The sequence below is a fragment of the Ceratotherium simum genome, chromosome 27 (genome assembly GCF_057802395.1).
Source record: "Ceratotherium simum simum isolate JZ-2026a chromosome 27, ASM5780239v1, whole genome shotgun sequence".
NCBI classification, from domain to species: domain Eukaryota; kingdom Metazoa; phylum Chordata; class Mammalia; order Perissodactyla; family Rhinocerotidae; genus Ceratotherium; species Ceratotherium simum.
In genome coordinates, this window is record NC_141926.1 from 39,070,494 (window position 1) to 39,096,068 (window position 25,575).

General features: G+C 35.2%; 1 protein-coding gene across 1 annotated transcript in view; it reads left to right on the plus strand.

Moving 5' to 3' along the window:
* CADM2 (cell adhesion molecule 2) overlaps positions 1–25,575 on the plus strand; it is a 237,863-nt gene that overhangs the window by 128,401 nt on the left and 83,887 nt on the right. Inside the window, exon 7 of the mRNA XM_087418225.1 lies at positions 12,625–12,803. Within this exon, the coding sequence (XP_087274351.1) occupies positions 12,625–12,803 (179 nt within the window). The remainder of the gene's footprint in view (positions 1–12,624; positions 12,804–25,575) is intronic.

The window sequence follows — 25,575 nt, forward strand, 5'->3', positions numbered from 1 at the left end:
GAAAACGGTAGCCCATTGTGCAACAAGTGTCGTTCAATAAGATTTGCTTTTTCTCTTTGCAATTTTTTTCTGTAATATGTGTCATAATGTTAGCATTAATCTCTTTCTGGTAGTCACCAGTCAACCTACCGAGAAGTGCATTATTCTGTCTGTAGTAAATATCTTGACTATCACTTTCGCATACTATATGGAGGAAACAAAATGTGAAAAATAAAATTAATTCAGAATCACTTGTAGATATTTGGTATTATTTCAATTGATGGTGAAACAGAAAATTTTTATTCCTGGAAAAGCTGTTTATTCAAACAATCTAAAGAAATTTTCTTGCGTTGTATGTTTTTTACAATGTATGGTATATATTAATTCACTTTTCCAGGTATAACCTCAATCATACAGAATCTCCTAAGCTTCAAAGTTTGAAAAAAATTTAAACAGCAAACAATGCCCCAAATTGTAGAAAATATGAACATTTACAAATGTCTCCAATTAGAATAGAAGAATCTGTCAGTGGTTGATAATGGTCTTAAAGCCCAACTCTTGCAAATTCTTAGTACCAGAAATATCTGGGATGCTTCAGGAAAGGACAAAGAAGAGAAACAAACAAAATAAAAAAGGCAGGAGAAAAGACTGGCCACTACTCTGACTTGTGACCGTCCCTGAAATGGAGAGCTGTGATGGACTTCAGTGCCACCCATCACGATTACCAGTACAGGGATGGACACACTGAGGTGACCATATAGAGACACAGCTGACAATACAGTAGTTTGTTAGTGTAGGGACAACAGAGCCGTGGGCCTCAGGAGCTCTCACTGTGGTTCACAAATGCAGTGTTGTTCAAATTGCTAGTTGTGGCTTATTAATGAGCCATAAGATCAATTTAAAAACCCTTTTTAAAAACCAAAATTAAAATAGAGAATAATAGAATAGGAAAGAAAAATATAGAGAATGAAAGAAGAAAAAGAAAAGTAATGAAAATATCACAGCACATTAGAAAGAGCAAGGGTTTATTTCCTGGGTGTATTTGTTTGTGCATTGTGTAAGGTTGTAAAGTATATGTTTTACTATAGGTCACACCTCAAAAGGTTTGAAAATCATTGCATTAAGACCAACTGTGGTGAAGCTGGCTCTTGGGGACATTCAGAGAAAAGGGCATGCTAAGTCCCAATAACTTCATTTCCTCTAAAACCATCACTATACCAAAATATATGTTCAAACTGAGGAGTTCCTAGCTCCAAAAAAGCAATTGAATGATACTAAGAATGTTCTGGTTAATAATGCAGAAAAGTTTGATCCTTTGAGAAGGATTTCATCCAAATGATTAAAATATGCTTTCAAATTTTTGTCTTAAATTTCAATTATCTTCAGCGTTTACTTATATGGAGCATTTAATTCCCAGCTACCAGATAAATGATGTGCACTTTACTTTTACTTTTCCAAGACCATTTGTTTTACTATTGAGGAAACAAGTCAGGGAGCAGAAGCAGTTCGGTAATGGTGACACAGTGTTTAACATAAGTATTAGATCTTATAAGGTTAGTTAGCACTATTTTATAGTAGTAGAAGTAATAGATTTTGTAAAGTAACTCTTATATGGAAAATAGGACCCTGTCATTGTAAAGTGCCCTTGAACTGAATGGCTTTCAGGCATCTGACTGATTAGGATACTTGTAGATACATTTTATAGGGCATCAAATTGTCCTTATAATGTACACAGATTGATAAAGTGGCAGATGCTGAGAAACGTAGACTCATAAGTTCTTGATTTAAAAAACAAGAAAATGTTCCAAAGTCTAGCTTAGTCAAAGGAGGTTTTCAGGAGCTACTAAGTTTCAAATAAGTTAAAAAAATATTTTCCTAAGAAATCATTTTTAAATATATCACAAGATTTTAAGCTTAATGTACATACACAGAGGGACTTATTGCTTGGATGAGGGAATGGATGTTTACTCAAGATTTCTTGATCTTTTAACCAGGAATTAATATTCTATGTTTACCAAAGAACAGAAATGTTAAGTATAGATAAGGCATGGGTAATTGTTTTGCTTTAGCATAAAGTCCTTGGGAGATTGTTTAAGCATTTAAGCATTCACAGTCTTGAATAGTTTTCCTTCAGTGCTAAAATTTGTCATTCCTTCAGGATCATAGCAATCTTATCTTTTCTGGGGATAATCTTTTATTTGTTCTGCTATAAATTGGCTGGAATTATACAGTTTGTATTATGACTGCTTCGTTTCTCAAAAGTGCTAAAATAATCATCAGTGAACACTGCCTTATCGGTAAAAAGTGGTCCAGGCTTTCATAGGCATTCTCCAAAATGCCATTATTTTCAAGTTGTCTAAAGAGCACTTACCTCTTGCATATAGATTATTTTCTGTTTCTACTATAAGCTTCTAAACTTGGAGGCAAGAAATGCCTGAACAAAGTCAGAATCAAGTAGCATATGCTCAGATTAATCAGGATAGAAGTCCATTTCTTATTTGCTATTCAGGTTTGAAATGTAGTGTTGAAGTCAACATTGATGTTGTTGTTCCGTCTAAATCTAACTTTCAGTGTAGTGGGACTCCTCCTACTGGACACTGTGCTGATACAGTAGTGGATTTCAGGAATTTGCAAGAGTAGATAAACTCAGAGTTTCAACTTGCAATTTAATGGAATAAGTAGGCTTGAATTTTCCACTTCAAACTGATTTCATTTATTACTCCATTAAACACCTTTGACCCTGTCATATAGAAGTACTAACGGTGCTATTTGAATAGGGACTTTCCTTGTTGAGCCTTTCAACAGGAACCACTGGGATTCTCAAACTGCGAACAGAAAGAAAAAGGAAAGATTCATTGCTTTTCATAAAAAGAATTATGCAGGTATAGGAAATATCATATCTATGCTGAGCAAAGACTAACACATTAGAATTATGATGTTAAAGCAAGAAATTGAAGAACACGTCCAGAAACCACTAAAAGCAGAAGGAAGTGGAGACCAATGAGGAAAAATGCTAGGGGATTATCTTACTTTTTCTATCTCACACACAAATACACAAAGACATACTTATTAAATGAGTCAATACAAGTAACTGCAAGAAGCTAGAAACACAACGGAAAATTACGTATTTAAAAGAGAAGCTGTTAAAGAATTTTCTTCATCTGGCTAATTTCCTCAAACCTCTTCTTCCTTTTTTTCCTCTTCATTTACTGTATTATTCCAACCCTAAATATTTGAAATGTTAGGACAGAGCCAATTTAACAAATGATGATACTAGCTGTATCAAAATATAGATTTTGCAAAAATATATATTGTAAATATTATGTTAAAGAGCTAAGGGAGGCAGAAACGTGTAGATCTAATTATATATTCTAAATAACATTTATAATAATGAGGCATATTTCTACATGTCAGAAAAACAAAAACTTTTTTTAAAAAAAAGAAATACTCAAAGTCACAGTAATGAAATTTACTTTAAAATCACCTTTCTCATTGCTCTTCATGTGCATTCTTGCCTAATGACTTAAAGAAGAGTATTTTTAAAAAACAAATAAACAAGGCATATACCCTCTCTTCATTTTTGCTTCAATTTGTTTTGATGTTCTGGTAAAGACACAGAGGAGATGGAAAAGTTGAGTTCGTCAGGGCTGAGAATGAATGAGATAAGCACAATGGATGGGGCAAAGAAAAAATTATTGATTGCATTGTAAGACTGGATAAAGAGAGAAGTAAAGTAGGAGGGGATTGAAGAACAAAGGTGAGTAAATGGTGAGTTCATTAGATAGGATTGGAGGTTTTGATGAGGAGCTGATGAGTGAGCTGAAAAGACGGGGTTTGTGGTTGGAAAAATTGAAAATTTTAAGGGAGTGAAATAATGACGATGACAAAGTTTAGTGTGTGGTCATGACTGCAATGGGGCTAGTAAAATAATTATTGGACATGAGAGGATCAGGGGGAGAGGTCAAGGTATTGGATGGGTTATAAATGTAAATATTTAGGTCAATGAATGTTTAAAGACATTCATTCTTGTTCCTATAGCATTAATTTCTTTTGACTTCTCTCAGGCCTCTTGGACTTCACATTGTCTTTCTTTTCTCATCCCCTAAGTAAGAGTACTCCAAGATGTTTGGTAATCTGCTCTTTTGTTCTCTTTCTCTTTTTCTTCAGAGTTTGAACATCTGCTTGGCTCTAATCTCTCTCTAAAAAATTCCAGTCATGCCCTCTGCTCTTATTTCTAGTTTCTCATTTCCTTATTGCTGGATGGAGATTGTTTCTTGATTTTCTTCTAGCACTTGAATTTAGCATTTCTCAAACTGAAATCACTGACTTTCCTTTTCTGCTGTATCAATTTGTTTTCCTCCTGGTTTCTGTTTTTTTTGTTTGTTTATTCATTTGTTTGTTTGTTTGGTTGGTTGGTTTTGTATTGCTATTTTTTTCCCTTTTAGGACTGAGATTGTTCCTACAATACGGACTGAATACCATAAAGAGAGTTTCTCGCTCTTCATTAACGTCATACATTTTCTGGCTCCAAAAAGTTGTGTTTACTTTCCCAAGAGCTCTTCTATTATCTTCTATTACTCTGTGCTTTCTTTATTACTCCAGCTGCACGTAGGGTCTTGTTTTCTCTCTTCAGAACTCTATATATGGTCTCTTCATTGAATTTCCTTTTTCAGATATTGCATATGGGTATACTTAGAGAAAACTCTGATCAGGAACACTCACTTCTTAAAAGCCGTAGCAAAGTATTTTTATTTTTCATGAAAGTCTGGATTTTTTAGCCTGGCACGAGTCCCAGGCTAGAAAATGTACAGGTTTAAGTGCACAGATTTGTATTTTTTCTCCCGCATCTCTACTCCAAACTTCCCCGTTTTGTTCATGCCCCTCTTCATGACCAGAATGTTCCCTTCCGCTTTTCATTCTCTCTTCCATATTCATAGCATCAGCAGTCTTCTGGTCTAATACCAAAATAAGACTTTTTATGTTCACCTTTTTGTCCTATAAACTTCGTCATAGACTAAACTCCTTATTTGGTCCTGTTTCTTCATAGCAATTTATATCTTGGCTTTTGATTTGATTACTCCCAACTCAATTATCGTATCAAGTGCTTTTAACTTGGCCCTTTCTTAATTTGTTTTCTTAGCCAATAACAATGTTACCTATTAACCCTCTTCTCTTTTCTTGGCCCTCACCATATTTAAATTCATCTATTCAACAAAATGGCCTCTGGAGGCCAAGCATCCTGCCCAGAGTTCCGACTCCTCTTGAGTTGGCATTTCCATTTCTACCACTCAAATCCTACCACAATTAAAGACACTAATCGAGAGCTATATCGTTCATAAAGCCTGTTGTGATGTCCCTAATATGGGTGTGATGAATCTTTATGACGTTTTATAACCCATTTATGCCACTTACCATGTCCTGCCAAATGTTATGGTTGATGACTTATATAAACTACTAAAGTATAATATCACAGAGGGCAGATATTTATTTTATTTTCCTTATATTGCTCTTAATTCCTGGTTCAAAAACTTGGGCAGATTGGTTTATAGATAACCATTAGATAATAATTGCGTGAACTCATTAAGTACCTAGTAAAGAATATATAGGTATGCTTTAACAAAGAACAACCGAAAAGTTCATTGATCTCTTATCTGTCTTAAGATATAAGTGTAAGAGTAGAACATTTCCTGGTGATTAAACCCATTGAGACTCATTGAAGACTATTCTACTATAAATGTTTCTAAAGTTTTGTTTTCCCTTGAGCAAAACTATATCTATAAAGACAGACATAAATGTTTCATTATGTTTTAAAATGAACCTCAGTTGTGATAAGTAAAACATTCAAAGTTAACTTGGCTAAGAGTAAAAGTTATTTGATGTGTTTTTAAGAATTGCTCTCATAAAAAGTATGCAATCAATATCATGAATAAAAGGAGAACAAGTTTCATTACAATTAAGTTGCACAACAATCAAATCTGAGGAAAAATCACGACTTGATGTACCCTCCAAGGGCCTCGATCAGTATTTTTTTAATAACTAAGAATATGACTTTGAATATACGTAGAATGCTATTTACAAACTATGTTCAGAAACATCTTGTTGGATCCTCAATGTCAAAATAACCCTTTGTGTATCTTTAAATTTGAAACGATCAGTGTAAAAAATAGCTCTACAAGTAATCCCTTTCTATTTCTTTGTGTTTAGCAACCACATCCTGTGCTTCCAAAAGAGACTCATTATAATATATTATAATATATATTTTATATATATTATATATATGTTTTATATATATAAAATTCAAAAAATTTTTAATCTTAAAAAATTATTGTTTTCACAGCTTTAAGAAAGGCTACTCCTTGAACTTGCTTTATATTTATATTTTAAATTTAAAAAAGGAGAAAGCAACTCTAGCTTCTAGTTTTTTCCCTTTTTTTTTCTTCCTCACTCAGTTGGCAGTGTTTGGGCTGTGTTTTCTGGAGGCAATTGCCATGTACCCAGTGGAGAACTGCCAAGGCTAGAGTTTGCTCAAAATCTTTCTCCCTTAAAAACTAAAAATATTCTACTTGAACTCAATTTCAAACTCACTTGTCAATTAATTTGCATTTAATTTCCCTCCCTCCATTTCTCTAAAAATTTGATAGCATAAACACTGAGAATTTTACGCGCTAGCTCTATGGTATAATTTCTTGATTTAAAACTTTTTGCTTAAAGCGTAAAAAGGGATCCAAGAAGTTTACATAACTCCTACCACCTTCTTTCACTTTAGAATGGAAATGTCACAGGAAATTTAGAGAGGAATTAGGCTTTAAAAAAAATTCCCTGGAATGAAAACTTCAATCACATCTGCTGCCTGTGGAATTTCTAAACTGAAATAAAGGCATTAGTCATCTTCATGTGCGGTACAAGTACATAAGGCACCGAGTTATTAACCATAAGTTCCTGCTTTGTCTTATGTTAAAGGAAATGTAAGATGTGTATATTTGCAAATTTCTTTCTTTTTTCTTTGAGTCAGAACAAGATGTTTACTTGAATCCTATTACAATGACATTTTTTTTCATCTAGGAAAAGTAAATTTAATTTTCATAAGAGTAATTTTAGTATTAAAGCCCAACATGTACTGTGCTTATTAAGGAAAAGACACTGCAGAACTCAAAGAGGAGACAGCTATTTAGGAAAAGGGAGATACTAGAGAGTGTATCCATCCCAAACTTTGGAAGATCTTTTACTTCTGTCCATTTCTGCAAGGACACCAAGAGAATTCTTTCGTAGGAGACCTGCTGTATGGGACTGACTTCTCCATAACTGAACTGCTTATTCTTTATTCTTCTCAAGCATGAGTCTAAGAGAGGATAAGAGCTATGACAGCAAAGCAAGATTCCATTCTATTCAGTATCTAAGGAGGCAGTGATCCCATATACTGCGAGAATGAGAAAGACTGTTACTATGGCATAACTTTACAGAATAAATGCCCCAACGACTAACTAAAGAGTTTCAGTGGAAGTTAGTAATCAGCTTCATATCTGGTTCAAGATATTAAATAGACTGGTAGTCTGAGAGAGTTGTGACAATTCTTTCTAACACTAATTTATAAATAAGGAGTTGTTAAAGATATCAGAGAATCTCCTATTAGATATGTACAAAACAAAACACTGAGTTAATAAAAGTTTTTAAAAAGTCTTTTAAGACAACAACAACTTCACCAAGACCTTAGAATGCAAGGGAATAAATGCATGAGCATATTTGGTTTCTTTTTTCACTTTTATTTTCTTTTTGTTTTCTGTTACCCTAGGAAGCAAGTGCTGTAAAAATGTCTCTAGGTGCACAGGAAAATAAAACATCTTTTTAGCCCTACAGATTTGGTAGACAGAAACATAAATCAAATTTCATCCTATATGGAAGGTTTCCATATAGCTTCTAATTATCTGGCTTTTAGAGGGGAACTCTCTGGACTGCCTGATTAACCTTCTCACTGTGGAGTTAGACAGTGTTAGCTTGTGCTGGATGCTGGGTCACTGTCCTGTTACTCTGGTGTCCAGCTCCTACTCGTTTTCAGCCTTATCACATGGGAACTATAGACTGGAACCACTTTTTAAATGATCTCCTTTGGTTGAACAGCAGGGAAGATTGTTATTCATTTGCAGCAAGAAACTCAATCATTTCTGGGTTCCAATTAGAGAAAGCCTAGGGGCCCTCTTTATTAACATGAAGCACAAATTGTATCAAGACTTGCTAAACCACTTAATATTTTTATGGTGATATTAAGAAGCTTGAACATTTTAAGTACTAATTGGAATATGTGTAGGCTATTTTTAATCAATGCATAAACTCTAACCTCCATTTCATTAAAATTGCATCATTTTTTGCCACCTTGAAGATTTACCATACAGAATAGGATCAGGAATCTTGCAATGTTCAGTGTCAGCAGTGACTTGTATTGCTATAATCTCCTGCTAATTATTTTTACAGGTGTTTTTTTCATTATTTCCTAAAAAAGAGAATAATTTTTTTAGAAAAAAGAGTTTTTTAAATACAGACTGGCAACTTGATCTTTAACTTCATTTCTATACACACAATTTAAAAATATATATCAAAATTTAACTACATGTTTACAGAGCCATATGCTTTAAGATGTGACTGAAAGCTTATGAACGTGAGCAGAGAAAAATTATGACAGTTTGGATTTTGGGGGTATAATTTTAAGTATGGAAATGTGTGAATACACGCATATGATTATATCTGTGTGTGTTTAAAAATCCTGACTTATACATCAGAAAGTATTGCCTCTTAATATAATGAAATACTTGCAGTGAGTAGCATTTTAAGATGCACCTTCTAAATTCATCTTATGAATTTATGAATTCATGAATTATCCTTAATATAGCTGTTATTTTAATGTTGGCTTTATGTGGCTTTGTATAAAGGAAGGACACCATTTCTAATATTTTGGGTATACGCAGTAAGTCATGGTTTTATTGTACCAGTTTTGTCGCTTCAAAAGAGGTTAAGGATGTGCATGGTACAAGATTCTTCAGGCTACCGGTGTTAGGACCGTAATGAGTAAATTCAAACAGCAACTAGCAGATGTGGAATAGACGAAGCCAGTTGAGACGCATTAATGGTTTGGTTTTTAAAAGAGATCCAATGAGAGTGAGTTGTCCATAAAGCTGTATGATATAAGTCATTGTATTTTTCCAATATTTTGGGTGACTGGCCTCTTCATTCTTTCATAGCTCTCTCTTTTAGCAGTTTCACGGGTCCAGTCCTGGTGAACTTGTCCTCTCTTTCTTCTCTTTCTAGTGTGTTTACTGCTACACTAAGAGATTCTTCCTTCACCTTGCCGATCTGCTTGTTTTGATACAATTTCCTACATTTATTATTATTTGATTCACAACTTGTATCTCTTTTACAAATTTTTTCAGGAAAACATAATATTCTTTGTCTTAGGAAAGCTGGCATAGCCATAGGCATCACTTATCACGACCTGTATCCTAACTGTATTCACAATAACATAACATAAGCTCGATGTTTTCAACAAAATAAACAAATAATTAAAGCTTTTCATAAAATAATTTCCAATGATGTGATAAAATCATGTTTTAATTAGAAAATTTGGACATAGAAGAACTAGGAAAATATTCACCATGTTTGAAAGCATGAGGCAGTAGACAAAGAATTTACTGTGGAGTCAGACCAGGGTTTGGCTACATCTCTGATCTTCTGTGTTCTTCTATGCATTACATTTTTAAAAATGATATTCACAAAATTTTCTTGTGAGGATTATAGAAAATATGTGTAAAGGATAGCTACTATTATCAACACACGGTAGTAGATATTGTTAATAACCATTCTTATCATTAATAATTATAAAAGACTGAAATCTTTGATGACAGAAATCCATGGTTCAGTTACCCTTTCTTCCCTAAGTGTAGGTTTTGAGATGGGGATTCTTTGCAAGTACTTAGTTATAAGAGAAGTCAGTTTCTATGAGTTCAGGTTTTTTTGGATTCCACATACAAGTGAGATCATACAGTATTTGTCTTTCTCTGTCTGACTTATTTTGCTTAGCATAATGCTCTCAAGGTCACAAATGGAAGATTTCCTTCGTTTTTATGGCTGAATAATATTCCATTATATTTGGAATACATTTTCTTTATCCATTCATTCATTAATGGACACTTAGGTTGTTTCCATGTCTTGGCTATTGTAAATAATGCTTCAATGAATAAGAGGGTGCAGATATCTTTTTGAAATAGTGATTTCATTTCTTTTGGATATAAACCCAGAAGTGGAATTGCTGGATCATATCATAGTTCTACTATTAATTTTTTGAGGCACCTCTATACTGTTTTCCGTAGTAGCTGTACCAATTTACGTTCCCGCAAATAGTGCACGAGATTTCCTTTTTTACACATCCTTCCCAACTCTTGTTATTTCTTGTTTTTTGGTGATGATCATTCTAACAGGTGTGGGGTGATATCACATTGTGGTTTTGATTTGCATTTTCATGACGGTTAGTGATGCTGAGCACCTTTTCATGTACCTGTTGGCCATTTGTATGACTTTTTCGGAAAAATGTCCATTCAGATCCTCTGCCCATATTTTAATTGGATTGTTTGGTTTTCTTGCTTTTGAGTTATATGAGTTCTTTATATGTTTTGGATATTTACCCCTTATAAGATATATGATTTGCAAATATTTTCTCCCATTCTGTAGGTTGCCTTTTCATTTTGTTAATGGTTTCCTTGCTGTGCAGAAGCTTTTTAGTTTGATATAGTCCCACTTATTTATTTTTGCTTTTGTTTCCTTTGCTTTTCGTGTCAAATCCAAATAATCATCACCAAGACCAATGTCAAAGAGCTTACTGCCTATGTTTTCTTCTAGAAGTTTTATGATTTCAGATGTTAAATCCAACTCTTTAATCCATTTTGAGTTAATTTTGTGTATGATGTAAGAGAGGGGTCCATTTCATTCTTTTCCAGGTGGCTGTCCAGTTTTCCCAACACCATGTATTGACGAGACTATCATTTCCCCATTGTATATTCTTAGCTCCTTTGTTGAAAATTAGTTGACCATATATGTGTGGGTTTATTTCAGGGCTCTCTATTCTGTTACATTTATCTACGTCTGTATTTATGCCAATACCATCCTGTTTTATTACTATAGATTTGTAATATAGTTTGAACTCAGGAAATGTGATGCCTCCAGCTTTTTCTTATTTCTCAGGATTGATTAGATATTTGGGGCCTTTTGTGGTTCCATACAAATTTTAATATTGTTTGTTCTATTTTTTTAAAAATGCCATTGGAATTTTGATAGGGATTGCATTTAATCTGTAGATGGCTTTGGGTAGTATGGGCATTTTCACAATATTAATTCTTCCACTCCATGTGCACAGAATATCTTTCCATTTATATGTGTTCTCTTCAGTTTCTTTCATCAGTATCTTATAGTTTTCAGTGTACGGGTCTTTCACCTCCTTGGTTAAATTTTTTCGTAAGTATTTTATTCTTTTTAATGCAATAGTAAATGAATTGTTTTCTTAATTTGTCTTTCTGATAGTTCATTGTTAGGACATAGAAATGCAATTTATTTTTGTGTATTAATTTTGTATCCTGCAACTTTACTGAATTCATTTATTCTAGTAGTTTTTTGGTGGAATCTTTAGAGTTTTCTATATATACCATGCCATCTGCAAACGGACACAGTTTTACTTTTTCTTTTCCAATTTGGATATCTTTTATCTATTTTTCCTGCTTAATTGCTCTGGCTATTGTATTTAGGACTTTAAGTACAATGTTCAATAAAGGTGGCCAGAGGCAGGGTTTAGGAAGTAGGGCAAATGGGTGAAGGGGATCAAAAAGTACAAACTTCAAGTTATAAGATAAATAAATTCTGGGAATGTAATGTACAGCATGATGACTATAGTTAACAATACTGTATTGTATATTTGAAAGTTGCTAAGAGAGTAAATCTTCAGAGTTCTCACAAGAAAAAAATTTATAACTATGTGAGGTAATGGATATTAATGAAACTTATTATAGTAATCATTTTGTGGCAATCATATTAGGGCAATCATCAAATCATTTTTTTGTACACATTAAACTAATACAGTGTTATATGTCAATTATATCTCAATAAAACTAGGGAAAAAAGAGAGAACTGTCAGGAAAAATCTTTAGGGAGGATGAGAAATGCAGGAGAAGTAAGGGGGAGAAGCTTCACATGGTTTCAGGCAAAGCTGTGCCACATAGATGGCCCCAAGAGCAAAGGTGTAATTCCAGGTGCCTCTGAGGAAGGCGACTCCAATAGCCCGAGGGCCGTCCCCCAGAGCCCAGCAGGCATGAGCCGTGAGCAGTAGGATCAGGGCCACAGGACCTGCTATAGTGTATCGCTGACTGCTGTAATGACTCAACACATTGGTTCCTTAATACATGTCTTCTTAGTTAAGCAGAACAGAATTAACTTATATTTACCGTGCCACCAAATCTTCTGAGGGAGTGCATGATTGCTCTTTCGATAAGAAGTTAGCAGATGGTTATGCACAAAATGGGTGTTAAAAATTTATAAATTGCTTGATTTTCTTAATTCACAAAATACGTAAAATTTCTTATTGTTCCTATCTATATGCATGTTTAAATCCAATAGGCCAGAACCTGTTTTGTGGACAAAGGATGGCGGAGAATTACCAGATCCTGACCGAATGGTTGTGAGTGGTAGGGAGTTAAACATTCTTTTCCTGAACAAAACGGATAATGGTACCTATCGATGTGAAGCCACAAACACCATCGGCCAAAGCAGCGCAGAGTATGTTCTCATTGTACATGGTGAGTACCTTTTTGATATCATTATACGTGAAAGAATGAATGACCTGAAAAACTGTTTAAATTTACCAAAATATTTAGAATATTAACAAAATTAAACAGGTTTTCTTTTTCTTTCAGAAGGACTTCTCATAAGTGTAAATATTTGCAAGATTCACAATTAATATGTTCCAAGTCAAACTAATAAAATGAAATCACAACATACTAAGAATAAAAATTACTTTTGTGAAAAGTCTTTTTTTTTTGAGGAAGATTGGCCCTGAGCTAACACCTGTTGCCAAACTTCCTCCTTTTTTCCTTTTATTCCCTAAAGCCCCAGTAGATAGTTGTGTGTCATAGTTGTACATCCTTCTAGTTGCTCCATGTGGGACGCCACCTCAGCATGGCGTGATGAGTGGTGCACAGGTCCGCGCCCAGGATCAGAACCGGCAGACCCCAGGCCGCCGAAGCTCAGCGCGAGCTTAACCGCTACGCCATCGGGCCGGCCCCAAAAAACATTTTTTTTTATTACAAACATAGTGTATAATTTTTGATGGTGACTAGTAAATTATATTAATAGTTTTTTTTATTTTGCAAATAAATGCTTTTAGTTATAAATCAGAATTATGAAAACTATATTTCCCTTAAGCTAATTTTGTTATATTATCATAAAAACATACTTTATAATCAAAGCCCTGGAGACATGCCCTGCCACCCTTACTGCCAGAGAACATATAACAACCACTGGGGTGTGTCAAGAAGATAAGTTAGATGCTTAGCGCAGGATCCAGGAGGAGCTTTAGTTCATGCTGTCCTGGGTGTTTAGCTCATGCGGTAGGGTAAGTGAAGCGAAGTCTGATTCACCCTTAACTTTCTAAGTGCTTCTCTCACCTAACAGTTTCTGGGCACCTGGGGGCATGTTGTATAGCATGTCACATTGTATCTAAAGCAATGTGGCATAAAAATATAGAGAATTAGAAGGGAAGTGACAGAAAAAATAATATATTTAGATGAAGAGTATGTCATTCATTTTTTTAAAGTAATTCAAGTGGGGAAAATTCATATGTTTTCCCAGTGTTTGCAAGCTAGCCAACAGCATGATTTCCTAAATAGCCAAGCTACCTTTAGGTAGTTGGCAGTTGACATATTTCTAGTAAATACTTCTCTAAGCACTTTGTAAGAAGTCATTTTTGGCTTCGCCTTTTGAACTACAATTCATCAAAAGCACCCCATAGATTAATGCTATTCGTGCTGCTAGATAAATGCTGTGAAGTTCAACAGTAGTTTACCTAAGATTATTGACACAAGAAATGAGAGGCTCCATGAAACAGTGAAACCATATTACACTGTGTTTGAAAGGGCTCCAATTGGGTTCATTACAAAATAAAGGGTTTTTTCCCCCTTTGCACACAGGATATAATGTTTCATTAGTCACTGGTTATATAAATGTAAAAAGCCGCTCTCTTCTGTTAATGGTTTGGCTGTTTCAAAACCCTACTAAATGATGAAATTTGAGTGGCATTTCGATCTGTAATGAATCCTGTATGCATTTCGGAATGGAGTGATAAGTGATCATTTGTGAGAACTTTACCCTTTTATCTTTTACACCCAGGCTGGTTTTACATTAGCTGTGATAATTTAATATAGCTTCAGCACAGAGGGGCCTTTCGTGAGCTGAGACGGTGTCTCTGACTCCACCACAGTTGCCTGGGTCCTATCGATTTTCAACTTGATGAGGTCTGAGCACTTTCCTGTGAAATCATCTACTATCTAGATGCCATCCTAATGGTTAGATTTTATTCTTTGGGTGTCAGTGGAAGTGTGTTATTTAAATGTTATCACATTTAATTGTTAACAGCACAGACATTTTGTGTTATGGACACTGGAGGGTTTTTTTCTCCCTCCTAATTACACCTTAGCAAATTTCAGCATTAGAACTACAGATGGTAATTGGAAACTGCCAGTCTAAAATACACCCTCAATGAAAGGTCTAACAAAATTCAGAGTACAAATACCTGTAGGATAAGACGTTATACTTATGAAACATTTGCATTGTAGAGATTCCTTTAAGAAAGAAAGCAGCATTTTCTATTAACAAGCTCAGCAATGGAAAAATTAATCTGTTAAATTGGTAGCCATAGTTATACTATTAATTCTGCACAGTAGTTTTTTGTTTTTTGCTTCTGTATAAAAATATTGGAGTTATTCTCATGTTATTATTGGTATCATGCTATTTATTTTTTTAGAATGGCCCATTACCTCCGTATTCATAGTTTTGAAGTATGTTGTTCCATTGCTGCTTTTACTATTTGGAGAACATGGATGAAAAGGAATATTCATTAATTCACCAAATAGGTATTTGGTATCTATCCACTGAGTACAAAGGCACTGTAGAAGCAAAGGTGAATAGCACTCAAGAAGTGTAGAGTTTAACATGGAAGACAAGTTAAGCATTCAAGTAGTTGTAGTATAAACCCAGAAGAGCTATAGAAGAATGGACATATAATGTTCATTCGACATTCAGAGCCTACAAGAATGTGGTTCAAGTGTCTGGAATTTTAAAATATCGTAACACAGCACTCCTGGATTGTTCATTAAAAAATTGTGTACATCATCATAGATGGAAGTACCCAGCACAGTGCCAGATACATAGATATGCAATAAATCAGACTGTTATTGTTATGATATTACTAGTAGCCTTATGATACCAAGGCCAATCTCAATCCAATGCTCTGGTATGAAACTTACCCAAGAGTTGCATACAGCTTACTGCCCATTGTCTTTTCTGAATGGTACCCAGAGCATAAATTAGGTTATCCCTATGGAAGAACAAGAAAATTCTAAATTCTTGCTAACTAAGCAATAGAGAAGATCTTAAAAATTCAACAGTATAGCAAATTAGTAATCTATAGAGAGCAGGATAAAATCTATAATCACTCTTGTTTCTCTGATGCAATGTCAAGTTTGGAGGGTTTAGGTACAATATCTTCTCCCTAAGGAAAGAGTACCTGAATCTGCATCTCCCAGTGTAGAGAACATAGCAGACATCTATCTATCACACAAGGAATGGGTGCAGAATTTTACAGAGGACCTTAGGCTCATCTTATTTTGTGGTTGGAAGCAATCCAAGTTCTTTTTTTTTTTTTTAAGGGAAACCTCAGGATATGTGGTTCTTTTTTTTTTTTTAATTTTATTTATTTATTTTTCCCCCCAAGCCCCAGTAGATAGTTGTATGTCATAGATGCACATCCTTCCAGCTGCTGTACGTGGGACGCGGCCTCAGCATGGCCAGAGAAGCGGTGCGTCGGTGCGCGCCAGGGATCCGAACTCACGCCGCCAGCAGCGGAGCGCGCACTTAACCGCTAAGCCACGGGGCCGGCCCTCAAGTTCTTATAATTATTTGTCACCAACTGATTAAAGAAAATATTCTTTTGACAGTGTCAGAAACATATAGGGAAGTTTTGAGAGAACATCTATGGAGAATGAGAAACACAAATTACCACATCCCCCCAAATCCTAAACTTCTTCCTTCTTAACTTTCGCAATGCCTTTTATCTCCCTTCACACTCATGCTGGAGAAATTCGTAACCACTCCTCAAAATACAAATGGTAGATGGACGGAGAAGCTGAAACTCTTTAGTATCATCTCTAGCCTCAAAGCCCTCGCTAGGATTTGGGAAGAAATACAGCAATACATGTAGAAAAAATTAGTAACATTTCTTCTTCTACCAGTAGCTGCACTGGCTGTGACAGGTCCAGACTGTAGAAGAGAGTCACCGGCAGTCTGATTAGAGCTTCAGCGGAGAGCCCACCCCACTTAGGACCCAGCGCAGGGCTGTCTCAGACAGTCACACAAAGTTGAGATGCACTATTCCAGACAAGTTTTCATAATGGTACCCATCTCTCTTCAAATACACTCTTCCTATTACCATAGTAACCCTTATATGCAATTTACAATTATTTTGCCATTACTCTAACTTACTCTATTATTTCAGTATTTTTCTACTTGTATGAATAAGCTTTTAAAACAATTCATTATTTCTTCATTATCTTAACTTTTGCTATTCTTATTTTGAATGAAATTGCCCATTATGCACCTTTCCACATTTTCACTTTTCTTTGTATGTACATATTTTGCTTTTCTAGCAAGTTTCATCTCTATGACCATATAAAAACAAGAAAAACTTGCCATAACTAGTATTATCATAGTAGAAAGTGAAAGAATAAAAAGTGTGTTTATATGTCTGTAATGCCAATCAGTTTACTGACAGTTGCTGCCTTGGTATTCCTGAGATATCACTTGACAGTTATGGTTTGTTCTGTTTATTTGTTCATGTATCTATTGGAGTGAATACTGATGAAAAATGTGATAGTACTTTTTGTTTGTTTCCGGGATAATTTACCTCAGAAATAACGTATATAGAATAGGATCCATCACCTTTTATTGTTCGCTAGTAAGAACCATTATAAAAAGAGTGTTTCAGATTTTTAATTTTAATGGTAAAAAAGGATATTGCTGCTGGAAATGTCTATGTGTTTTGGTCTAGTGAAAAGTATCAAGCTATTAAATATGCCTCTCCAGCTTTAAAGAATCAATACAACTGCTACTTTCATTTCACTCTGCTTTTATTGTCAATAATAAATGTCAAAAATACTCAGAGACAGAAAGTTGTACACTGAGGTATTGCAGACGGCCGTGTCCAGCCAATTGTCCAAGCTTTGTCGCTCATCTAGACATAGCATCAGCCCTCGGTGTCTGCGGGCTCTGCGTGCACGGGGGCAATCATCTATGGATTGAAAGGCCCAGGAGGGTTGAATCTCTACTGAACACGTACAGATTGTTTTTCTTGTCATTATTCCCTAAACAATACAGTATAACAATTATTTACATAGCATTTACATTGTATTAGGTATTATAAGTAATCTAGAGATGATTTAAAATACACCAGAGGATGTGCGTAGGTTATATGCAAATACCACACCATTTTATATAAGGGACTTGAGCATCTGCGGATTTTGGTATCTGTTGGAGTCATGGATCTAATCCCACCAATACCGAGGGACGACTGTATATCTCTTTCAGAGACTGTAGGTAAATGCGGGTTCACTTTCCCTCCTGGGTGCTGATTCTCTATTTCAGCTGATTTGCTTACCATGGGAGAGAGCCAAATTGAGTCATGGAGGATAGCCTTTCTTTTTCTGTAGCAAACATTTCCAAGCCATCTATCATCTCTTTCAAATATTTAACTGGTGTGCAAAATATAAATTCAGTCACTTTAGGATTATTAGTACCTGAGCCTAATTTAGCAAAATAATTAATACATATATAAGTGAATGCAGTAATAATTATGAAACAGATTAGGAATATCATAAAGTAATATACTAAATTTGTTTTTAAGCTTATCTTACCCTAGAACTAAGCAAATATGATTATACTACATACTTTCCTAGTCTTACAGTATATATTTTACCTATTCATGTTATGATTATCAATGATTTGAAAGCTAATGAGGACTCTCATCACATTAAAGTGAAAAATGTACTTCTGTGCTTCATAGTAAATATGTAACCAAACTAAAATGTCGGCAGTCACGTGTACATTTACTATTACGATTATCCAGCAAGGAAACATTTAGAAACATTGAGAGGCTACATGAATTTGTTTGCTTAGTTGTACTGTTAGAAAATGCAATACAGATCAGGATGGGAGTGAGACAGTGAATCTTTGAGCTCAGATGAGCGGGTGGGGAGTGGGAAAGAGAAGCCTGGATTACGGACAGATGTACAGCCTAGCAAACATTAAAAAGGGATTCAGCTAAAATCTGTTCCCTCACATGGAAACAGACCTACCAGTTGGTAAATTAATTCTGCATACTCATAATGAGCATTTTTCCTTTGGAGAAGCTTTCTTTAGAAGCATAGATGGAAAAATGTACGGTGTAGAAAGAAAAGGGTAGAAAAGACACCCATATGGAGCAGCAAACAGTGTGCTAATGGAGGAGCCCTATGGTGCTGCTCTCATCTCTGGGTGAGAGTTTCCAGACAGTAAACTAGTTGGACGAGTCTTAAAATAGTACCTTCTTTAATCGCTGAGATAAAACATATCATTTCTGGACATGAATAAGCAGGAAAAGCTGTGATGCCTGTGGGCAAGGCGTACCTCTGACTGCATGAATATGCTGTTGAACTCTGAAGAGAGGAGTGGAATGGGATCATATGGTGGAGACAGGAGCACTGTTTCCATTATAAAATGTTTAAAAAGGCATATGTGTGCAGGCAGACTCAACACAGAGTTAAGGCTTAATTTCCATCTCTCTGTTTTAAGATGAGCACGCAGTGGATAAATTAAGGTTTCATCTTTCAGAGTCAAAATTCCGTTCGGAGATACTACTCTGAAGTAAATGTTTCTATAGTACCTAGATGGACCACTGAGTAAAATATCCCTCATTCCTGAAAACCCTCATTCCCGCTTTAAGGGAGGAAAGAATTCACCACTCAACAATTTCAACATTTTGAACATCTTTTCTTACACTATTTCTATATAATCTTTTCTATCAGTTGCAGTAAGGTAAATAGAAGGATGGAACCTGTGGCACTCAGGTTTTCCAGACTTGTTTTTTAATATGCAAATAAGGCTAGGTTGTAGCTTTACAAAAATGGGCAGAGCTCTTCTACCTGAGTATATATACATTCATTTATTAGAGAAGTCAAGCAATACGCAATGGCTCCTGGGGGAAATTTTGGCGTTCGTTTTCAAAATAATGGTATGCCTAATTAGAAGAACAGATTTTATGTAAAACCTGCTTTGTAGCTTCTTTCAAATGTAGTTTTCACAAACATTGTAACAACTTATCATGTGCTTGTTCCAGAATCTAAGAATTATCCTTGATTGCTCTCTACGCCTCTCTCCAATTCATCAGCAAGTTCTGTCGACACTATTTCCAAACCATCTCCCAGTCTGTCCACTTCCCTCCACCATCTCTAGCCTCGACTATTGAAACATTGCCTAATGGGCTCCCTGCTTCCAAGCTTCCACCTCTCCAATCTATTTCCCACACAGCTGCAATATATAAATGTTTTAATGTGTATTCCTTCATGTCTTTCCCCCATTTAAATTTCCCCAAAGGCATTTCATCACACTTAGCATAAACCCCAAATCCCTATTACCCTAGTTTACCAAACCTGGCGTGATATGCTGCTACCTACGTCTATGACACTTCCTCACTCTCTCCACAACCTCTTCTGTCTTCCTGGTCCTCTTGCAACTCCTCTCAGACATTGAGCTCACTCTCTTCATTGGAACTTTGCCTCTGCCCGGAGTGCTTGTCCAGGAAGTGCGAGGAGTGCTGTAATGAATGCTGGTCTTTGCAAGAGTGATTTCTTATTATTCAGATCTCAGATTAAATGAATCTTCTCAGAGAAGCCTTTCTTGTCCACTCCAATCTAAAGTGGCCCGCAGTCATGTATCACCTTATTTTAATTCTCTTCGGGGCATTGATCATTATTTGGTATTTTAATTGTTTATTTGGATATTTGATTTTACATATAGATATAGATATATATGTGTGTATATGTATACATATGTACACATACGTGTATGTGTGTATGTATGTGTGTATATATGTATACATGGTACATATATTATATATGCATGCATTTATGTGCATATATTATATATGTATCTTTGCATGTTAATATATTCTGTGTCCACCCAGTAGATTATTATTTCCTTGAAAGCAGAGATCTTATTCATCTTGTTTGTCTCTGTATCTCTAGCTCTTAGAACAATGCCTTCTAAATAGTAGGCAATCAATAAATATTTCGTTAATGATTAAATTTCTTTGTCTTTCTGTCTATTTATGTACATACATATATACACACTCATACCCACATACAAATACATATATACACATATGTAGATGTGTATGTGTGTATGTATTGTGTGTGTGTATATATATTGCCCTAACTTCTGAGCAAAATCAAGATAATTGATATTCATTCTTTCGTCACCAAAATCAAGACCTTTAACTTTCATCCCACATCGGGAAAAGAAGTGAGAGATATTTACTTGGCAATCCATATGTAAATGGTGCCTTACAGAGTTAAGTAGTGTACAATATTAATAACTGTGTATAAAAGAATTAATGTTTCTAATAGCAATATTTGAAATTAAAGGAGTCATGCAATTGACTTCACATGTCAGTTCATATTTTGCATAATTCTGTAATTATTGCTAACTGAAAACTGGATTTGTTTGTCGGAAATATATATCACTCTTATAAAGATAACATTTATATCTAGCCAAATATAAAACTTCTCTGAGGCATGGCCTGAAAATACACATCACAATGCTATACTACCTAATATTTTACTATTCCAGGAAATCTTTCTTGAGTATCTGCTGTATACAAAGCGCTAGGCCAGGCAATGTGAATCCTGTGATGAATGGATAAGCACTCTCAATTATGCCTCTACTTCTTAGTAAAAATAAAACAGTGAAGTGTTTTCACTCATATGTTGCACCAGGATGCAATTTCAGAGAAGTTTTCAGGGTACCCTCAGTAGTTGTAATATTCCAGGAGATACATCCAGGAAAATATGAAATTCTGCAATTAGTAACATTTACTTTAGTAAAATGTTTATTTCCTTGATACCATATTTTAAATGTAAATAATTTGGGGAGGGATATCGATTTGTATTGCTCAATCCCATGTGGGAATCAGTGTATTAAATAACCTTTTCTAAGTTAGAAAGACCTTGCTTTGCATGAGAACTCTGAATGTTAGGGATGCAGGTGGTAGGAGGGGTTGTTAACAGTGGAGCCCAGAAGGTGTTTCTTCACAGTTCTGCCGAACATTATTCTTAGTGTCTATCAGGGATTATCTTCTATGGATACATCAACGTGTATTTGTTAATATGCAACGTGTTTTTATTAATATACAAAAAGTACCTGCAGGGCCCAGCCCGGTGGCATAGTGGTTAAGTTGGCACACTCAGCTTCAGCAGGGGGCAGTTCAAGCGTTTGGATCCTGGGCGTGGACCGACGCACCGCACGGCTTGTCAAGCCACAGGCGGCGTCCCATATAAAGCAGAGGAGGATGGGCACGGATGTTAGCCCAGTGCCCGTCTTCCTCGGCAAAAAGAGGAGGATTGGAGGGAGGAGGGTGAAAGGGATAATTCGGTACATGTGTGTGGTGATGGGTTGTAATTAGTATTTTGGTGATGAACATGATGTAATCTATGCAGAAATAGAAGTATAATGATGTACACCTGAAATTTTTAGAATGTTATAAACCAATGTTACTGCAATAAACAAAAAATTTAAAAAAAAAAAAAGGAGGATTGGAAACAGATGTTAGCTCGGGGCTAATCATCCTCACAAAAAAAAAAAAGAAAAAACATTAAAAAAAAAAGCAGTACCTGCCAATGGCTGTTGTTTGTTTTGTTAAATTACAGGATAGCAAGTTTATAATAATAATATTTGAAACATTACCACATTCTCCTTTAATTTTTATTTAAATAACTTTTTATATTGCTATATTAAATGTTATATTTGGATGCATTTTCCTACCTTTAAAAATTGTCAGACAACAGACATGTATGTGAAAATCGGAATTCACTAAAATTAGTGCTGTGTAATAACTTCCAATTTAATGACAACATCTTTCAACTTGTATCTCTTTAGTAACATAGTACAGTAGAACAGTTTAGTTAAGCCTTGAGGATATTTGGTTTAGGATACTGGAACTCAGTGTTACTTCTATGGAATTTGTATATTAAGTAAACAGAGGAATCAAGATAAAAATGAGAAGTATTTCTATTAAGTTCACTGATGAGAAATCTATATAGCAACGTGAATATATAAGCTAGTATGAGTTAAGTAACTATTTTGTACAATTAAAAATGAACATTAGAAAAAATAAGACCAAGCAGAGAAAGTTAAGAGAGATTTTAATCATAATCACGACATATTTAAATGTGGGTGGCTTCACATGAAGAGTGATTTTTGTCTCCTAAAAACTTCACCAACATTAACGTTTCTTATTATCACATTATCATTAATTTTTCAAGTACACATGAGACTGTCTTGAGGTTGAGCGAGTTATATGATTTACACTATCAGGCATCGTATGAGCTTACCTCATTGAATTTTTAAATCTGAACCAACACTTTTAGGGACTCTAGGCATCTCCTGAAGTCATATGCCAAAATTTTTTCATTTATAAGTTTCTTGAGTGAAGATGTTTTGCTTTTAGAAGATCAACTGCGATCCATCACTAATTGAGAACCAGGCCCAAAAGGACTCATATAAATGACCAGGTCCAAACACTTCATTTTTTGGATGAGGAAGCATAGATGCATAGAGGTTAAATTATATGCAAAATATCCATCAGCTATTTTATCACAGAATCTAGAGGAAAAATCCAAATATCTGGATTTCTCAGTCAGTATTTTTCTACTGCGTCACATGTCCTCTTTTGTATATTCATATCTGATTTGTTTTTCTTTTAATGGGGGACAGTACTATTCTCCCATAGGAAACTGACATCCTCACAGAACTTAAAATATTTGACCAAATCACCTGATTTACTTTTTGATGAAGCACTTTTCGGGAAGAGCCCGCGGTACTGACGTAGGTGGAGCCCTAGTATTGAACCTGTAGAAGCAGCTGCTTCAAAGGCATTTTTCTCTACTTTAAATTGCACTTGACTTTTGTCAGTTTAGAATATAAAGAAGTATTTTAAAAGAAAAAAATGCATACATTTTTTCAAATAACAGACTGATTTTATTCATAAACTTTTCTTGTAATTACAGAGGACTGTTGGTTACCACCTACAGTTTAAAATTGCTGTACTTTTCATTTTTCAAGAACAGCTTTTTTTTGGTTATTGTATAAGGATTCCATTTAGTATGTGAAGCCAGTGGAAGCTATCAGAGGGATGAAAAGGGATTCACTCAAATCTAATTTTTAAAAGGGTTCCTTTTTATGAAGCAGATGAGATTACCATGTGACTCTGGAGGAGAAGGCATGGGCTGGCACGCTGAGGCCTGTCAACATGGTGGCTGTCAGTGAAGTCAGATCCTAGGAGCTGTTATCCATTCTTATGCTATAATCCAAAGAGGCTGCTCCTGTAGCCGAACATAATGGGGATAGATGAACGTCCTTCTCTGCACAGGCAGAAAAGCAAATAGTAAACTTTTCCTCTTACAATTGCTTCCAATGGCAGTGCAATTATCAGTAAGAAGGTTAAGGATGCCCTATTATTTTTTAAGGTTAGGAAATGTGAATAGCTTCTATCAAAAAGACACTTCTTACCTTAATACTTCTGACATACGTCGAGTTCTGATCCTTCTGTATCTCCACCAATAATCCTTGGTTTGGACTCACTCTCTTGATTATCCTGGGACCACACTGGGGAGTTAGTGACATAAAACAGGAAGGAAGTAGACATGTGGAGCCCAGACTAAATCGTAGCAGTTTTTCTCCCCATTGAACACCAGTCCTTGGAGAGAAACAAGCAGCCTGGGCTTCTGGGACTTTTTAGACTTAATTTTGTTTCTAAAATCCATTCTGAATGGGCCTGAATGCCATTGTTAAAAAGAGAAACTGCCAAAACCAAAACAGGTTGACAAGTTAGAAATTATTGTACACTGAGTTTGTGGAGAACAGAACATACCTTTCACCTGAAAAGCTCGTTAGTGGGAAAAAGGTGATGTAGCCTCCCCGGTTTATTGTACACAGTGCTTGTCGGAACTGATCTCATTCTGACAGGGTTACGCAGGATTTGGTGTGCTCTAATAAGCTCCAATAACAAAATGTGGTTGGTGTTTTCTTGAATTTCTTCATTAGGATGTGAAAAAAAGGGCACTTTTCTATTATTTTGATATTTGATATGATTCAGAGCTCTAACACGTTTAAAAACATTGAAAAGCCACATTCAGAATATAAGATTTTTCAGCGTGCTGCATTTTAATTTTTTTTAGTAATCTTTTAGACTTGAAGACTTTTAGCAGGAATTCCTAAAAATCACCTTGTACCTGGTAAAGGGAGGGGGTAGCAATCTTTTTGCAAAGATTAATCATGTATGAGGCTCAATTACTGATTCATGTTATTAAAAATGATGCTATTCCTATCTGCTGACATCATTGTCATTATCACCAGTAGAGCATTACTTATAAAGTACCAATTGAATTCAAAACATACCTGAGTACCCTAAGGAAGCTCAGAATTATACTATGGAGTCTGTCTTCTCTGTTATCTTATCATCTTGTTGGTTCATGAAAAAAAAAAAATACAAGCAATGCATATTAAGTGCCAAATGAATATTATAGCCTCCCAGTTTTCAACCACTAATTTCATGAAGAGCTTTTATGTATATTCTGTGTACTCTGTTCTTTATTATTAATAAGGGTTAGTATAGTAGAGTGTATTAATTAATAATGTAAATTAGAGAAAAGTTAAAAATGTTACCATAGCATTACACACATATGTTGATATGTATTCTCCACTGAGGGAGAGGGAGAGAGAGAGATGTGGAGCTAGTGAGAGGCACATAACTCTGGGTATGCCCATGATAGTGTTTAATGGATGTAAGTATCATTGGTCATGAAGGGTTTTGGAAATAAAGTGAGGGAAGCAAGAGATATACCCAAAAAGCCTGATGGGTATTCAGAGAGAAGGGAAATCAGTTGGGATTTAGTTGGTCAAGGAAACCTTCACAGAGCAGGTGGCAATCAGACTGAAACTTGAGAGTAGCATTTTACTAGGTACATCAAGAAAGAGAGGCTATGCTAA